The following is a 17,942-nucleotide window of genomic DNA, read 5'->3' as shown; positions in this document are numbered from 1 at the left end:
ATATTTACAATATGAAAATTAAAATATTAAAATCGATGTAAATAAGTTTATATAAGTATATTTAATAGTTTGGATAATGTATATATTAACTTAATATATACATATATGTTAATATTGTTACGGTCTGTGTGGTTGTAGATGAACGTCGAGCGGACGAAAAAGGAGTAAAGAAACAGGAATCCATTTAATTAGCTTCAACTCACTTACACCATTTATTAACATTAAGAACAGACAAAAACTAGGGGAGAACTCAGGTCTTTTAAAGCAAACGGAAACAAAGGAGCAAACAAGATAATTGATTAAACACAGGTGGACAGGATAAAGGATGATTAACTAATGATTGACAGGAGATACCAAGTGAAGGCAAAATAGAACTGAAATGAAAACCGACATGTGACAGATACGTTACAGTATCTCCCCCTCCCGGAAGGTGCGTCCCGCACCGTAACAGTAACATCGGGGAGGGGGGGGCGGGCGTCCTGGAGGCTGGAGCAGGACCAGGATAGGACAGGGGAGCCTCCAGGACGGATCAGGAGCCTTGGGAGGCCATGGCAGGACTGGAGATTCGGGAGGCCATGGCGGATCTGGAGCCTTGGGAGGCCATGGCAGGACTGGGGATTCGGGAGACCATGGCAGATCCGGAGCCTTGGGAGGCCATGGCAGGACTGGGGATTCGGGAGACCATGGCGGATCCGGAGCCTTGGGAGGCCATGGCAGGACTGGAGATTCGGGAGGCCATGGCGGATCTGGAGCCTTGGGAGGCCATGGCAGGACTGGAGATTCGGGAGGCCATGGCGGATCAGGAGACACGGGAGGCCATGGCGGATCAGGAGGTTCGGGGAGCCATGGCGGATCAGGAGATTCGGGAGGCCATGGCGGATCTGGGTCCTCGGACGGCCATGGTGGATCTGGGTCCTCGGGCGACCATGGTGGATCGGGGTCCTCGGGCGGCCATGGCGGATCGAGGTCCTCGGGCGGCCCTGATGGATCTGGGTCCTTGGACGGCCATGGCGGATCTGGGTCCTCGGGCGGCCATGGCGGATCGAGGTCCTCGGGCGGCCCTGATGGATCTGGGTCCTTGGACGGCCATGGCGGATCTGGGTCCTCGGGCGGCCATGGCGGATCGGGGTCCTCGGGCAGCCATGGCGGATCGGGGTCCTCGGGAGGCCCTGATGGATCTGGGTCCTTGGACGACCATGGCGGATCGGGGTCCTCGGGCGGCCTTGGCGGATCTGGGTCATTTGTGGCCTTGGCGTTTGGCCTGGCCACACAGACTGGGACTATATGGCCCCCCCCCAAAATTTCTTTGGGCAAGTTCCCCTCTGGGGGCCACATTGGAGGAGAGGGCTCTAGAGGGCGCTCTGGAGGAGCGGGCACTAGGGGGCGCTCTGGAGGAGCGGGCACTAGGGGGCGCTCTGGAGGAGCGGGCACTAGGGGGCACACGGGAGGCGCGGAGCTGGACGGAACCAGCGGAGACGAAGGAGAGCGGGCACTAGGGGGCACACGGGAGGCGCGGAGCTGGACGGAACCAGCGGAGACGAAGGAGAGCTGGACGGGACCAGCGTAGATGCAGGAGGGCACTCTTGCAGCGCGGACTCCTGAGGGCGTTCTTGCAGCGCCGACACTTGAGGGCGCTCTTGCAGCGCAGACACTTGAGGGCGCACGGGAGGCGCGAAGCTGGATAGAACCAGCGGAGACGAAGGAGAGCTGGACGGGACCAGCGGAGACGCAGGAGGGCGCTCTTGTAGCGCGGACTCTTGAGGACGCTCTTGCAGCGTGGATTCGAAGGGGCGCTCTGGTAGCGCGGACATTAGAGGGCGCACGGGAGGCGCGGGGCTGGACGGGACCAGCGGGAACTCAGGACGGCTGGACGGGACCAGCGGGAACTCAGGACGGCTGGACGGGACCAGCGGGAACTCGGGACGGCTGGACGGGACCAGCGGGAACTCGGGACGGCTGGACGGGACCAGCGGGAACTCGGGACGGCTGGACGGGACCAGCGGGAACTCGGGAGGGCTGGACGGGACCAGCGGGAACTCGGGAGGGCTGGACGGGACCAGCGGGAACTCAGGTGGGCACTTGCGAGGTGCAGGCACTAGAGGGCACTGGCGAGGAGCAGGCACTGGAGGGCACTGGCGAGGAGCAGGCACTGGAGGGCACTGGCGAGGAGCAGGCACTGGAGGGCACTGGCGAGGAGCAGGCACTGGAGGGCACTGGCGAGGAGCAGGCACTGGAGGGCACTGGCGAGGAGCAGGCACTGGAGTCCAAGACATTCCCTCATAAACTACCAGTATTCCCACCGGCACCTGAGCTTCCTCCTTCGGCGGCTCGGGAGGAGCCGAAGTAGGTGGCGGATCCATCTTCGCCGTGGACGGCGCAACGTTCATCGCCCTTTGCGGCGGAATCCTCTTCGCCGCGGGCGGAACATTCATCGCCGCGCACGGCGGCTTCCACTTCACCGTGGGCGGAACATTCAACGCCCGGCACGGCGGTATCCTCTTCGCCGCGGGCGGAACGTTCATCGCCTTCTTCGGCGATCTCCTCTTCGCCGCGGGCGGAATCCTCATTTTCGCGGGCGGCGGAAACTTCTTCGCCGGGGACGGCGTAACGTTCCTCGCCATGTACGGCGGTTTCCTCTTCGCCGCGGGCGAAAACAAATTTGCCGCGGGCGGAATCCACCAACTCGTGGCGGACAGGGGAAGCGAGCTGTGGATCTCCGGAGCTCCTTTCCGGGGAACCAAAACTAACCGCCTCCTCTGCATGCTGTCGTTCACGGTAATGGTCTGTTCTTCTGTTACGGTCTGTGTGGTTGTAGATGAACGTCGAGCGGACGAAAAAGGAGTAAAGAAACAGGAATCCATTTAATTAGCTTCAACTCACTTACACCATTTATTAACATTAAGAACAGACAAAAACTAGGGGAGAACTCAGGTCTTTTAAAGCAAACGGAAACAAAGGAGCAAACAAGATAATTGATTAAACACAGGTGGACAGGATAAAGGATGATTAACTAATGATTGACAGGAGATACCAAGTGAAGGCAAAATAGAACTGAAATGAAAACCGACATGTGACAGATACGTTACAAATATGTACAGTATGTAAATTATGTAAAACAATTATATTAACTTATAATGTATTTACATGTATTTCCATTTTTAATTATATTTATATATTTTATATCTCACGTTATATTTTTATACACTTTAATATTAATTACATTAATATGTACAGTATGTAAATTATGTAACATTAAATATATATATATATATATATATATATTAACTTGCAATGTACTCATATTTTTTATGTATTATTTAAGAGTACAGTATAACTTTGTATGAACTTATAATGTATAATTTTTTTTTAAATATGCATTTATTCTTAAGTTAATATGTATATTATGTAAAATAATTAATATAAAAAATATATGTGCAAATATGTTTGAAATTATTTCTAGAAATGATTCTACACTGAATCTATAAACATTTGCACATTTCCTCCCAAACACAGTGGATAGCAATGACTATATTGCTCTCATACTGGGAGCTGAAAGCACCAACAAATTAGCCAAAAAATAAACAAATAAATGACCACACAAAAGGGCAATGGATTAGTAAAACTGTGAATGCTCCAGCTTTGTGGAAATATGCTGACCTTTCTGTGGTGGTTTAGATGCTAAATTCTGATTAGACAAGCCACGTTCAAAGCTGCCAAGATAAATATTGAAACAACTACTGATTAGCCATACAAATACATTTAGTGTGCTACAAAGTATTGCACAGGAAAATAAAAAAGACAACCAACAAGAAAGTAAGTGAATCGTGCGAAAATCTGAGAATAAACTTCTCCCGGACAGCGGACTGATGGGAAACTTCAGCCAACAGAGAGAAGAAGCAACAGGAAGTGATTGACTCTCCCGCCGATACTGACAGTGAGAAATACATCAAACTCCAGCCTCCTCAAGCTCCTCTCTTCCCCTCAGTAGGAGTCGTGTCAACTGCATTTATCCTTTAAGTGCTTTTACATGATGGATGTTAGCACCTTCAAAAGGGCGTCAGATAAAGGCCAGAAGCAAACGCTGGAGTCTTGAGTAAATGACAGACGCTTCACGGGTCAGAAGGGAGATTTTTAAAGGTGAGAGTTTCTGTGTGGAATACAGAGGTGATGTTTGCTCACAGAGATGCTACTTCCACTGCGGCGGATAAAAGCTCTTCCTTTTCGCTGTTGATGCATTTAACATTTGCGCAACTTTTAGATGCTCTTTTTTGTTTTTCTGATGAGAGTTAAAGCAGACAACCCAACAAAGAGATTTTAACAATATGCTAGATAATCTGGCATGTGGATTTCTGGGTTTATAGAAATGTCATCTCAGTTTAAACACTGTTCAAATCTAAAAACACAAAGATAAAGGGAACAATTTGTACAGAATGTGTTTATCTGATAATGAATTTGACCAAAAAGTCATGCAAACTAAAAAAAAAAGTAATTTAATTTAATTTACTTAAAAATTAATTTGGTTTAAAAAGAATTCATGCAAACCGCTTCCATAGTGTTTTTTTAACAAATATATTTTTAAACAAAAAAATAATAAAATGTACTTTAAAATGAATTCAATTTAAAAAGAAGTGCATGCAAAAATAAATAATAATAATAATAAATTACATTTTGACAAAAAAGTCATGCACAAAAAGTCACGCAAGTCATGTTTTAATTTAAAAAAAAATCTACTTATAAGTGAGTTTGATTTAAAAAGAAAGCATGTAAACTGTTACTTTAAAAACAAATTTTATTTACTTAAAATTATAAATTAATTTGACAAAAAAAACCTATAGAAACTTAATTAAAAGGCCTAAATTGTATGTGCATGTAAATGAGCACACCATGAGATATTAATCACTAGCACCTGTCATGCTACAACAAACTACTGTTATTTTATTATTCTTTTTTTAGTTTTTAATTATGCATAGGACATGAAATATGACAACTAAAAAGACATAAGAGAAAGAGAGACTGCTAATTTGAAGCTCATTTTTCAGCCTAAACTGTGGCGGAGGCTGGGTTTTAATTGTTTGGATATCTAATCTTGTGATCTGCACGCTCTGGAAACACTACTGATGGAACATCACCATTATCGGGCCAGTCCAGCAGGTGTGTGGGTTCCTCCTCAGACCAACAGAAGAAGAAATAACTTCAATGAGTGTCCTGAAGACAGAGCGAACTTCTGAAGAAACCACACAGAGGAATAAAAGCAGTTCTGCAAAACCAGCCTTAATCTTCTGCAGGATCTTCATCATCTCATTGGCCGACATTAGCAGGCTGAACAAGCGCCGGTTTTAGCAGCAGACGGTATACATCAGAGAAACAGCCACAAGCGCTCTGAAGATAGACAGAGTGGGCTGGATAAGAGGAACTTTAACATAAGTGTGTGCGTGTTTGTGTCAAGCCTATATACAGAACGAACAAACACTGCGACCAAAATAAGATGCATCGCAGAGGAAGGAGAGACAGATTGACTGAGGGAAACCGAGAAAGAATGAATGAATCAGAGAAAACACCCTTGTTGCATTATAATTAACATCTCTTGAGTTCTCAGCTGTCTCTTTATAGGAGGTTTAAACCGATCTCCACCACCTTTGAGTCCAAGGGCTAATAAAAAACAAAGCACAATCAGTCAAGGCTTTAAAGGAACAGATCACTCAAAAACACTGTCGAGCTGAACTCTGATGTCAGCATGACTGACAGAATCAAATAGTTATAAAAGTTTTTAAATTTAAAGGTTAGTTTCACAAATATGAACTGGTGCTTTAAAGAAGCTAAAACACTGATCTGAAGACCTCTAAAGAACAATGCCAATCTATATATAACTATATAGTTAACTCAAGAAGCCAAGATAAAGAGAGGCAGGCAGATAGATAGATGTTAATATTTAATCAAATATATCTTAATATTAGATTATGATGAACTGTACACTAGATGGATAGATGCATGGATAGATAAATAATAATATTTACATTAATACATTATATATGTGTATTAAATGCATATTAATATATTATGTATTAAGTTCTTTACTCATTCTGCATATCATTCAAACTCTTGTCAGATTGTAATGTTTTTCCCGCATGCAGTGCATCAACACATTTGAATGGATGAAATTGAGTTCATCTTGGTCTTTTATCTGTGAGGAAAGAACAAGCCGTGTCTCCTGAGAAAAGAGAACAATGCATTTAGCGATGAGCAGCACCTGAAAGACGACGGCAGAGGAAACAGCAAATCCTCTTTGTGTGGCTTTAACAAGGAGGAAAGCGAATCTAGTTAATTGCACGGGTGTGTGCTTGAGGGTTTTACACAGGTGTTAGTGCGCTCTTTCTCCTGCCAGCTTGTCTTGCAGATGCAAACTTGAGCCTGTTAGAGACTGTTAGACGCAAGATCACACCAATACAAGAGCCATATGTGCATGCATATGCATATACATATGCAAAACAGCAAGCATGCAAGCTGAGCTAAAGAGCAGATGCAATCACCAAGATCTTAAGTTTGCAAACAAACTCCTCATCTTGACTTGTTTGGGACATGTCCTGCTCTGTAATTTAAACCTTACACCATGTTTCTTTATCGCTCTGTCATGTAAATAATGTAACGCTGTCCTGCACACTAATATCAGTGCAAATACATCAACTGCAGTACAGCAAATCTCTACAAACTAAAGCTTGGTGTGGGAGTTTGCGGATTAGAGAACAGGAGCGACAGAGGCAGAAAGAGAGAAGACAAGGCTGAATGGACACCTGTACCAAGGTGAAATTTAATCACACAAACTCCTCTGACAGCGTGCCGATAAGACTGTGATCTCACCCGCTCTCCATTACAGCAAGAGATAGAGAGAGAGCGAGAGAGAGAGACGGCATAGCAACCACTCCGCATCCCAGAATACTAGCAGAAGTAGACCATGACAACTCAGCAGTGATGTGACAGCGAAGCAGGCGATGGAAAACACAACTTTATATAGAAAACTATAAATACCCCATCTTAACGCTGAGAAACGTTCAGTACAGTGGGAAATGTGCATCTCAGACTCTACTCTGATGCTTCTGTCCTCTAAAGACTTTATGATACGGTATTAAAATTGCAATGCGATGAGAGAAAGAACAGAGGAAAGAAGAATAGAAAGCTGTTCATGAAAAGTTGGGAAAATAGAATGGGTCTAGATAGATAGATAGAAAGATAGATAGATAGAAAGATAGACAACAGACAGGTGGACAGATAGACAGCTAGATTATTTTTACTATTTTACTTTGGTGGTGTAATTATATTCTGTATTTTACACATCTAAAATACTTTGGCAATGCTGTAACACAAATGTCATGCCAATAAACCAACTTGAACTCGTAGGAGTTCTCTCTCTTTCTCTCGGGACTCGGTCTCTCTGGCAGTGTCCTCAGCAGTTGCCACAGTGATGCTCGTGTTGCTGTTGTTCTCTGTTGGTCTCGCGGCTCTGTGAATGCGTGTTTGGTTCTGACCTCACGCTTCAGAGACACTGGGCCACAAATATCACCTAAAAACTGGCATATCAGCTGCGAATGCACTTGTGGGACACGCATGGGCCGCTTTTATTTTTGGGTTATTGTTTTGGTGCAGCTATTGTTCTCATCTGGCATTTCATCTCATCTACCGAACACCGGAGAGAAAACACTCTCAAATGCTGAGTTTTTAATATTCGGCTGAGATATCATAATCGTGTTTGCTCACAACGGGAAGCACACAGTGTTCTCTTTGAACAGGTCTAGTGTGAGACTTCAAGGCTAGAAAAACAGATCCAAGCCATCTGGAGAGAAACGCTGAAGGAGAAACACTAGCGGCTTCTGGTCAGTGCGATGACCACGTGTAATGAAATGTACTTTTGAAGGACTCTTACTCTTCAATACCTCTAAAGCACTTCTCAAAAGCTTGCGATGGTTTTTGATGGAAGGTAATAAATTATTTAAAGCACCCGAGGGAGAGACGCGGCTTCTTGAAAGAGGAAGGGTAGTGGTAAGGTTAAGATGGAAAGTGAAAACATATTGATTTCTGTCACTTCTGACCAAATGATGCAAACCAGACTTGATTTTTAGGTCTTCCTTATGAACTAATAACGTCTTAGCTTACTTATGTAACCCCAGTTCCTCAAGGGAACGAGACGCTGCGTCCAAAGACGCTTTGGGAAACGCCTTCAGCGTAACCGGCTCTGAATACAAGGGAAATCTGTCCAATGGATGGGCGAGATGTCACGGGCGAGGTGACGTAATGACCAGCTGGTACAAAAGCATGTGCGGTGAAACCGGCGTCAGCCTCTGGAATGAAGCAAGCGCTGGCAGGGATGCTGGAAGTGTGGCAACGAGACGCAGCGTCTCGTTCCCTCGAGGAACTGGGGTTACATACGTAACCTAAGACGATCCTCTTCAGGAACTCGAGCTGCGTCCGAAGATGCTTTGGGGAACAAGATATCCACGCTGCCAGAATTCCAAGTCCCTGCCCAGTGTGTATCCCTGCGGAGCACATCTAGGTCGAGAGGACGGAAGAGCCTGGAGTGGCCCGCATGTCCAAGCCGTAGAACCTGACAAAAGTCAGGGGTGTAGACCATCATGCAGCGTTGCAGATGTCCTGTATTGGGACACCTGCGAGGAAGGCCTTGGAGGCCCCCACACTCCTAGTGGAATGAGCCCTGACTCCCATCGGCGAGGGGAGGTCAGAGGACTCATAGGCAATGTTGATGGCATCCACAATCCACCGACTGAGGGTTTGCTTGGAAGCAGGAAGACCTCTCTTAGGGGAGCATAGCAAATCAGCAGTTGGTCCGCCCTTCTCCACAGGGCAGCTCTATGGACGTATGTGTCCAGTGCTCGCACTGGACACATACAGTTAAGCCTTTGTTGGTCAGGCTCCCGAAAGGGAGGAGGACTGAAGGCCTGCAGTACGACAGGCTGAGGCGTGACGGAAGGAACTTTGGGGATGTACCCTGCACGAGGGTACAAAAAGGCTTTGGCCATGCCGGGCGCAAGGTCCAAGTGAGTAGGGGCCACTGACAGGGCCTGCAGATCCCCAACTCTCTTCAGAGAAGAAATCACCAGAAGAAACACAGTCTTCAGGGTGAGATGGTGATCAGAGATCTCCTCAATAGGCTCGAAGGGAGGCCTACAGAGAGCATCCAATACCACAGCCAGGTCCCAAGGAGGAATTCAGGACCGTACTGGGGGCCTTAGCCTCAGTGCACCACGGAGGAAACGTATAACTAGGGGGTGTCTACCCACCGACTGTCCACCAGGAGAGGCATGGTAGGCCAAAATCGCCGCCACATAAACCTTCAAGGGTAAGTGGGTTAACCATGCGGAGAGTCGAACCTGCAGGAACTCCAGCACTGTACCAACCGGGCAGTTAACTGGGTCGAGCTGGCGATCTCCACACCACGAAGTGAAGAGCCTCCACTTCAGGGCGTACAGTTTCCTCGCTGAGAGAGCTCTGGATTGGAGGATGGTCTAAATAACCTCGGTTGAGAGACCGGAAGCTATGAGCTGTGCCCCCTCAGGGGCCACACCCACAGCTTCCATAATTCTGGGCGGGGGTGCACAAGGGTGCCACCTCGGTGTGAAGCATCCATTCGCCGCTCTTCCCCAGTGGGGGCTACCCTCATAAGCCCTGGGCCACCTTCTTGGCAGAAGACCTCTTCGCCTGAAGAACGGTCCGGAGATCCGGCTTATACTTCTTACCGCCACGGCCCCGATTCTTACGTGGGGGTTTTCGGGCAGCGACGCTCTCTTTCTGGGCCTCCCTATATGAGGAGTCAGTACGTGGCAGGGGCTGCTCTCCCTTGCCCACAAGCGTCGACAAAGAGCGCAGCGGCTTGGTGGGCAGGGTCAGAGCCTTCAGAGACGATGCCGCGTCGGGGGACAGATAGCTCGCGAGCATCTGTTCCACACACGGCATCGCTCTGTAACCGCACTCACTCATCCCCATCACATTACCGTAGTAATCCGATGAGGGGACAAAGAGGCGGGCTGAGAAAGGTTTTCCCCACGACCTCGACACCTCAGTGTGGAGGTTGAGGAAAAAAGGCACGCTCCGATGTGGAGATGGAGTCTTAAACTGCAGAAAGTGCTCGTCCAACTTGCCTCTCTGCGGTTCGACATGACACTCGGCCGGCCAGTCGAGATTCAACTTGGCCACGGCACGAGTGACCACCTCCACAAGCTCCTCATATTGGGGCGAAAGAGAGGGCACAACATCTTCGACGTTTCCCGTGTCAACATCCTCGGAGGAAGACAAGAGAAATGCCTAGGCCACTGCCCGAGGGGAAGACTCCGCATGGTGGGCTTCCGATCTCGGGGAGCGGTCATCGAATCTGACGGGTGAGGACAGAGATAGAGACTCGCTCGTCTCCGATCCCTCCATCAGATCACGCTGAGAACCCCATGAGTGCCACCACCGCCCCGCCACGGCGGAAGCGGGGCCAGCGCCGCGGGGAACGGTGACGAAAGCACCCTTGCCTGAGAAGAGGGACTTTCGGGAGCAAAGCGTACGCAGAGGGAGGCTCTAGCAGTGCAGGCAGTCAGCCCCCTCGAGAGCCGCTTCCGCATGCCTCGCTTCCAAACAAACCACACACAAGCTGTGTGTATCACCTGCACACATAAAACGAACAAATATGACTCACAGAGACACAGAGCGCTAGCTGAATGACAGAAAGCTGACGCCGGTTTCACCACACGTGCTTTTGTACCAGCTGGTCATTACGTCACCTCGCCCGTGACGTCTCGCCCATCCATTGGACAGATTTCACTTGTATTCAGAGCCGGTTACGCTGAAGGCGTTCCCCAAAACGTCTTCGGATGCAGCTCGAGTTCCTGAAGAGGAACTCATTGAATATTAAACAGCAATAAAGATAATTTATCATTTGTGATTCCTACTGTAACCATATCAAAACTTAATTTATGATTAGCAATATGCATTGCTAAGAACTGAATTTAGACAACTTCTATGGCGATTTTCTCAATATTTAGATTTTTTTGCACCCTCAGATTCCAGATTTTCAAATAGCTGTAACTCGGCCAACTATTATCCTATCCTAACAAATCACACATCAATGGAAAGCTTATTCAGCTTTCAGATTGATGTATAAAACTCAATAAAAAAAAAAAAGACCCTTATGACTGCTTTTTTGGTCCAGGGTCACATACAGTATGAGTATATTAGTCTTTTCCTACTGACACTTGGCCATTCGTCTGGATATTGTAGGGTGATATAATTTGTTTTTAATAAAGCATCAATCACCTAGCCTATGTGCAAACACCTATGAAGTATTCATAATTCAGAATTATGGATTGACATTTTCACTCCACTATTATTGACAAGGACGTCTAACTAAGACAGTATTCATTATCTAAGCAGTCTAAATGTTTGAGATAATCAATGGAAGACGGTCTGGAGAAACCTTTGGTACTCCATAGGGAAAACGTCCTATTATTCCTCCCTGGAGCTGAAACATCAACGCACGAGGCAGTCTTACAAAATTGCCCATTTTTTGCAGTGTTACTCACTGATGTCACCTTCACTATTTCCCAGCACAAAAACATCACAAGCTGCTTCAGGAAACGAAACAATTCCGGTCTGAGACAGATGGAAATGAAGACTGATCGGCTTTTTGAAAGCCAGTTAGATTTTGGAAGACGCTTGAGTAAGAAGATTCGCATCTGAGACTCTTTGCATGAATCTCAATACCAGTTATACCAGCGAATGCATCATGAAAAGTAAGGCTAATTAAAAAGTTTTAGAACTCAAAATCACATGTAAGGGTAAAAACACAAGCTAATTCAACTCATCGGTTTAGATGCATTTATCTCATCAGACCTAAAATAACATCGCACGAGACTCACAAATGAATAGGATAATCACCAATGGATGAAAACTGAAGTATCTGGAAGTTATTCAAGTAGCAAGGAAAATTAAACGAAAACTGAAAAATATATGTAAAGGACTACATTTTTTTTACATTTTTATTCATTTAGCTGACGCTTTTATCCAAAGCGACTTACAATTGCTATATATGTCAGAGGTCGGACGCCTCTGGAGCAACTAGGGGGTTAAGTGTCTTGCTCAGGGACACATTGGTGTCTCACAGTGGATTCGAACCCGGGTCTCTCACACCAAAGGCATGTGTCTTATCTACTGCGCCATCACCACCCCTACACTACAGTATATTCTGAACAGCACTAAACATGTCTAAATAAAGGATGATGTACAGCCTGATACAGAAACTCTCTGGTCCTGACTCTATATGATCAATAACATACCTACATTTCATAATATATGTGACCCTGGACCACCAAACCAGTCGTATGTCGCTGTAGCAATAGCCAAAAATACATTGTATAGGTCAAAATTATTGATTTTTATTTTATGCCAAAAATCATTAGGATATTAAGTAAAGATCATGTTCCATGAAGATATTTTGTATATTTCCTACTGTAAATATATCAAAACTTAATTTTTGATTAGTAATATGCATTGCTAAGGAATTCATTTGAACAACTTTAATAGCAATTTTCTCAATATTTAGATTTTTTTGCACCCTCATATTCCAGATTTTCAAATAGTTGTATCTAAGCCAAATATTGTCCTATCATAACAATCCATACATCAATGGAAAGATTGTTTATTCAACTGTCAGGTGATGTAAATCTCAATTTGTTATCAGTGTTATCATTTGACACTGAAGCTATGAAACGCATGTTTACACATTATCCAGTCTCGTGAAAAAACTTACTGTGGTGATATGTTACGTCGATGTATATAACATGAATATGAGTGTTATATATTATTTTACCATGTATTCTCCAAGCTATTTGCAAGAATACCACACTGTAAAGTGCAGTAACGTGTATCATCATCTTAATGTGTGATTTTCTACCTGATCTGACCTTTAAAACTGGAGTTTGGAGTAATCAAATACACTCAGGTGAATTCTGTCAAAATATTTCTGACAGGAATAAACCGTTTCCTGAAAAGCGCGGAACAGCCTTGGCGGCACAAGTCCACAAAACACAGTAGGCTATTCTGAGAATAATACTGTAAATAAACACAAACTTACTTTGACTTTCGAATTTCCTGATGATCGTGTCGAGGAAAGTGTTTTGCGGCGCGACGTGCCCCCGTCGAACCGGCATCCTCCCGCGCGCAGTCCAGCGGAGTGTCTCGAGCTCAAACTGACCTTCCCGCCACTCTCTTCGCGCCCTGGGCACGCGAGGCTCCGCACAGCGACAACTTCATCAGCAACGCTCGCTTATCCAAACAGCAGTTTCCGGTTTCCAAAGACTAGTGGGGGATTGTTTACGTCGCGTAATTCCTCAGAAACGACCCCAGGTCCGGTAAAGTGACGCCAGACTAATTTAGCTCGTGACATGTGGGACTGGAACGCGTTCGCGAGGTAACGTACCCTAATTTGACCATAGTTGAGTCCTCGGGTATCCCTTTGTCCAATTAAAGCGCTCTTCTCAGTTTTCATTCAGCGAAAAAAAGCGCTTCGAAGAAAAGATGCGATTCATTTGACGCGAGGTCGCGCGCTCCTCCCGTTTCGACGCTGACCAACAACAACGAGCGGCTATTTAACTACAAATATCGCTAAACTTCAATAATCACTGAATATGATTATAGTGCAGAACTTATAAAATAATAGCGGTATTTAAAAGCGCAAAACTACAGATAAATAACGATTGTAGAAATTATAAATAGGTATATAGTTCATTTCAATCCGTGCCATTCGGCTCCTTTCGCAGGTGTCGGACCCTTGATGTCGTAATGCCCTGGGCTTTTGTGGAAATGGCCAGAAATCACGAGTCGCAGATGAAAGGTAAAGTGGGATACTTCAGGCTTGTCCAGACGAGCATCAAGAGCGACTCCATGCGCGATCTCCTGACAGTTCAGCTTTTTGCGCTTTGTGTTCCACCTTCGGCGGAGACGCGCTGTCACGCTGTACATGATGCGTCACGAGCGATGCACGCGTGGGGTTTCCCTGCGCCGTCACGCGCGTGCAGACAAAAGGCGCTCCTCGTAGACATAATGGCAGTACTGTGCGTTTGCGCGGAGCTTTTTAGTGCAATAACATCGATTTCGCAACTTCTTTTCCCAATATGCGCGAGAAGCCAAAACAGTGCAGTTCTACATTCTAAGCGAAATCTCTCTTCATATATGATTTGTTTGGGTGCGCGAGATGGGCTTCAAAAGTGGGCGCGGCGCTTTTTACCCATATTTAGGCAGACTGTCTGTGAAGCATCCCAGCTGTGAGCTCTTCCAGCCTCCTCCCCATCCATCCCTGTCATTCACTATCAGCAAATGATCATATGGCGAATGCACATGACACACTTTCACCAGGTGGAAATGCAATAATTAGGATGCATTTGTGCCTTTTTCTTCAATGCACTTCCAACCTTGTATGATTTATGGCAGAAAATAAACCCACAAATACTGAAAAGGTTAGTTTAATTGCTGCATCAAAATTTTAAGCAAAATCAAAGAGAAAACCAGCAGTTCGTTGCACTTTATCAATCATTTTGAATTGCATTAATGATGAAGAAAATAGTTTAAATTCAAAATCATAAAATGACTGAAATAAGTAATGAATACATTTTTAGGTGGCTAGAATTTAAACTTGCAAATGTAAAATGGTTACAGAATAGATTGAGCACATTTAGAAATAACTAATATATGAAAATATTTGATGTAAGAAGCTATATATATATATATATATATATACATATAATAACTTTAAATATCAAACCCGTGTGTTTAAGGGGAAATTAATCTATCCACTTAAGCAAACACAGCTGTTCATAACACCTTTTTATGATACAAACATTTCTACAAACATTAAAGAAATAATTTGTCATGAAATGTGAAAGATTATCATCTTTGGCAGTAATAATAATTAATTTCTTTATAATCAACAGAGCAAAAAAAATAACAAAGACCATTTCATTAAAATACAAACATTAAAGCATGAAAAAAGGCATAAATCATAACATAATTTAAAGGCTGTACAGAATGTAGATCTCGTGGAGCTTTAGGAAATATTAAATAGAAAAGATTCAGTCATATAATGACAAGCTACATGAAGAATACTGGACGAACACGAGGACGCAGCATCTGTCCATTCATCAGTGGCCATTCAGCGTCTCGACAGGTCTCCGCCTAGGGAAAGTGGAAAAGTAGATGAACATCGGTGAATTTGGCAGCTCTTGGGAGTATTTTAACCTGGCATCTTGATTCATACCTTTCTGAAAGTTCACTGTATGCCCTGAGCATAAGCTGCACATGAAAAATTCATTGAATATGCATTCAGTGGCCCGAATCAGAGTCAGCACCCATGGTAACATTTAGTCCCAGAAACACTGCAAAAACTCATTATTTTGTCTTGTTTGTTACTTGAGATGTACAATAATAGAAATTACTCAGATTTGGAGAAATGTAGTATTGCATCACTTGCAAATAAATAATCTGCAGTGAATGGGTGCCGTCAGAATGAGAGTCCATCAGTTATCATCTGGAGAAGACAAAAGATTAAACCATCATTAAGATGTTTTTAACTGAAATATGAGTCTGTAATCTATAATAACGCTTCCTTCAGAGAAAAAGTCTGAATCAGGAGAGAAAAACAGCCAAAACAGTTCTGAACCAAAATGTGTGTGGTTTTTGATGTGAGACAACAGGAGATTCTTCTTTTTTTTTTTTTTTACCGGAGGAAGCATTTTGGATCATGGACTCATATTTTAGCCAGAAGCAACAGTTTTATGTTGAAAACATCTTAATGATGGACTTGTTTCTTATAAACATGCAGCTTTTGTCTTCTCAAGATGTTAATTTATGGACTGGAGTCAAGAAACAAACATCCTAATCTTGGGTGGCCTAAAGATGAGTACATTTTCAGCTATTTTTTTTATTTTTGAGTGAACTATTCCTTTAAGTGGGTTTATGCTTAAAACAAGACAAAAATGAAAAATGGGCTTGTTTTTAGAATAAAGTCCATTAAAGTTTATTGTGGTTTTTTTCTTGTATTAAGCATGAACTTGATAGTAGTTAATTTTGATCCTTTGTTTTTTTTTTTAGAAAACAATACTTGTTTTGCATCTCAAGTGGGTCAAATGGACCTTGATTGAAGAATGTTTAGATATTATAGTGGAAAACAAGAGAAATTAAAAGACTGAGGATGAAAAACATTTTTGCAGTGCATCATTATATATTTAACCAGCATAACTGCAACCAGTGATTACAAACAGATGTCAGCCTGGTAAATTCTTGCTTATTGGTTGGAAATTGTAATTATGATGAGACTTGGTTGGAATAAAACTGACATCTCAAGCTATTTCATATTTCACTCTTTTTCACTTCTCAACAAAGACAGGAAGCTTTTATTGCTAGTGCCAAACAATAAAGAGCAAAGGAAGCGCATTATGTGTGTAATTGATGCTTTGTGTGTATTTTATCATTCTTGTGGTGCCACAGGGAATTATGGGAAATAGTGTGGTCGCGAAAGCCTGTCGCCTCATAAAGCGGCTAAATGAGTGTTCTAGGAAGCTTTATGGCTGTTTTTTATCAACAAAACACAATGCATTCAAACTAAATTGAACAACATTCACAATGGCAGTTTAATTACGATCAATATATCAGATTCTTTAATTGGCACACCCTCCACTTGAAGAAAATCCACAGTTTCCACACTGGTGCCGTTCATTTGAGACATCATAATGTCATGACTTGAAAGCTGCATAAGTCAGAGCCCACAAAAATTTGTTATTTAAACGTCATTTCATTTTTAGAACAAATTTTGCAGCATTGTTTACGAAGCCCACGAGCGTATCGGTAAATATCAATCTGCATGAAATGGCTCCATGATGCCATACGATAAAAAATGCGACCCCTCTAAGTGAAGTCCCAGAGATTCAATTAGCTAATGAGATCAATCGCAGTGATGAATGACTAAACACTGACGAGAAGCAGCTTGATGAAATTAGGCATGTAGGAAACGCAGCGTACATTACAATGAGGGTGGCACTGTCTCATTACAGCCTGCTCATTATAGCATGAGAACATCATGTTTTGGTTATGAACGTATCTTTGACATAATGAAAATACTGCATACCCTTCAGAGACGACCATTAAACATCATGAATATTGCTCCTAACTCATATCATATTCTTTCTTTTCTCTGTGAAATACAAAATGTCTGAGCTTCTGTTTTTCATACAGTAAATTTATACTTGGAGAAATAAGCACAACAAAAGCAGTTTGCAAGTCATCTGAAGTCATATAATAGCTTTATTTTATGAATAGGCTTGATTTTAATTGTTCTCCTGCATTATCAGTGAAAAACAGCTTAAAAGTTAGTCTGTTCCTCTCACAAAAAGTTTCTTTAACTGACTTTTTTTCTACCAAATAATGTTTCAGCTATAAAGTAATACTTGTGTCTCTAAGTAGATGTATGCCCACACGGATTTATTAAATAAATGATTTGTAAGCCTAAATGCCTGTTTAAGTAATCACTGTGTCTACTCTGAAAATTGAAGTGAATTCGATCATTTTAGTTGGCTTTATTCTACAGTACTTCAATTAATCTGTTTATTTTTGAAAATAAAATCTATTTTATATGGTAAATAGTCTAAGAATGTATGTATGTATGTATATGACTTTGTTTATATATTTTTTTTATGTATATACTGAAACATTACTATCTAGAAAAAATGTCATAAGATCAAGAAAGTAAATTAATCAAATTTATTAAAAGTAAATTTATCTTTAAAAAAAAACCTCATTAATTTTTCCACATTTAATAATTTAATTGAATAATTTGCACTAATTTTGTTCCACAATGATTTATTAAATAATGTAATCATTATATAACTTTTATTTGTAAGCATTAATGC

At 43.3% G+C, this 17,942-nt stretch overlaps 1 protein-coding gene across 1 annotated transcript in view; it reads right to left on the bottom strand.

Annotated features, from left to right (window-relative positions):
- Positions 1 to 13,193, bottom strand: part of LOC306865329 (voltage-gated inwardly rectifying potassium channel KCNH2-like) — a gene marked incomplete at both ends in the record, with an annotated part of 180,880 nt that extends 167,687 nt beyond the window's left edge. Inside the window, one exon of the mRNA XM_079409873.1 lies at positions 13,118 to 13,193. Within this exon, the coding sequence (XP_079265999.1) occupies positions 13,118 to 13,193 (76 nt within the window). The remainder of the gene's footprint in view (positions 1 to 13,117) is intronic.
- Between the last annotated feature and the right edge of the window lie 4,749 nt (positions 13,194 to 17,942).

This window comes from Barbus barbus, assembly GCF_936440315.1.
Source record: "Barbus barbus genome assembly, chromosome: 46".
Lineage (NCBI taxonomy): Eukaryota > Metazoa > Chordata > Actinopteri > Cypriniformes > Cyprinidae > Barbus > Barbus barbus.
This window is presented reverse-complemented; position numbering and strand designations above follow the sequence as displayed.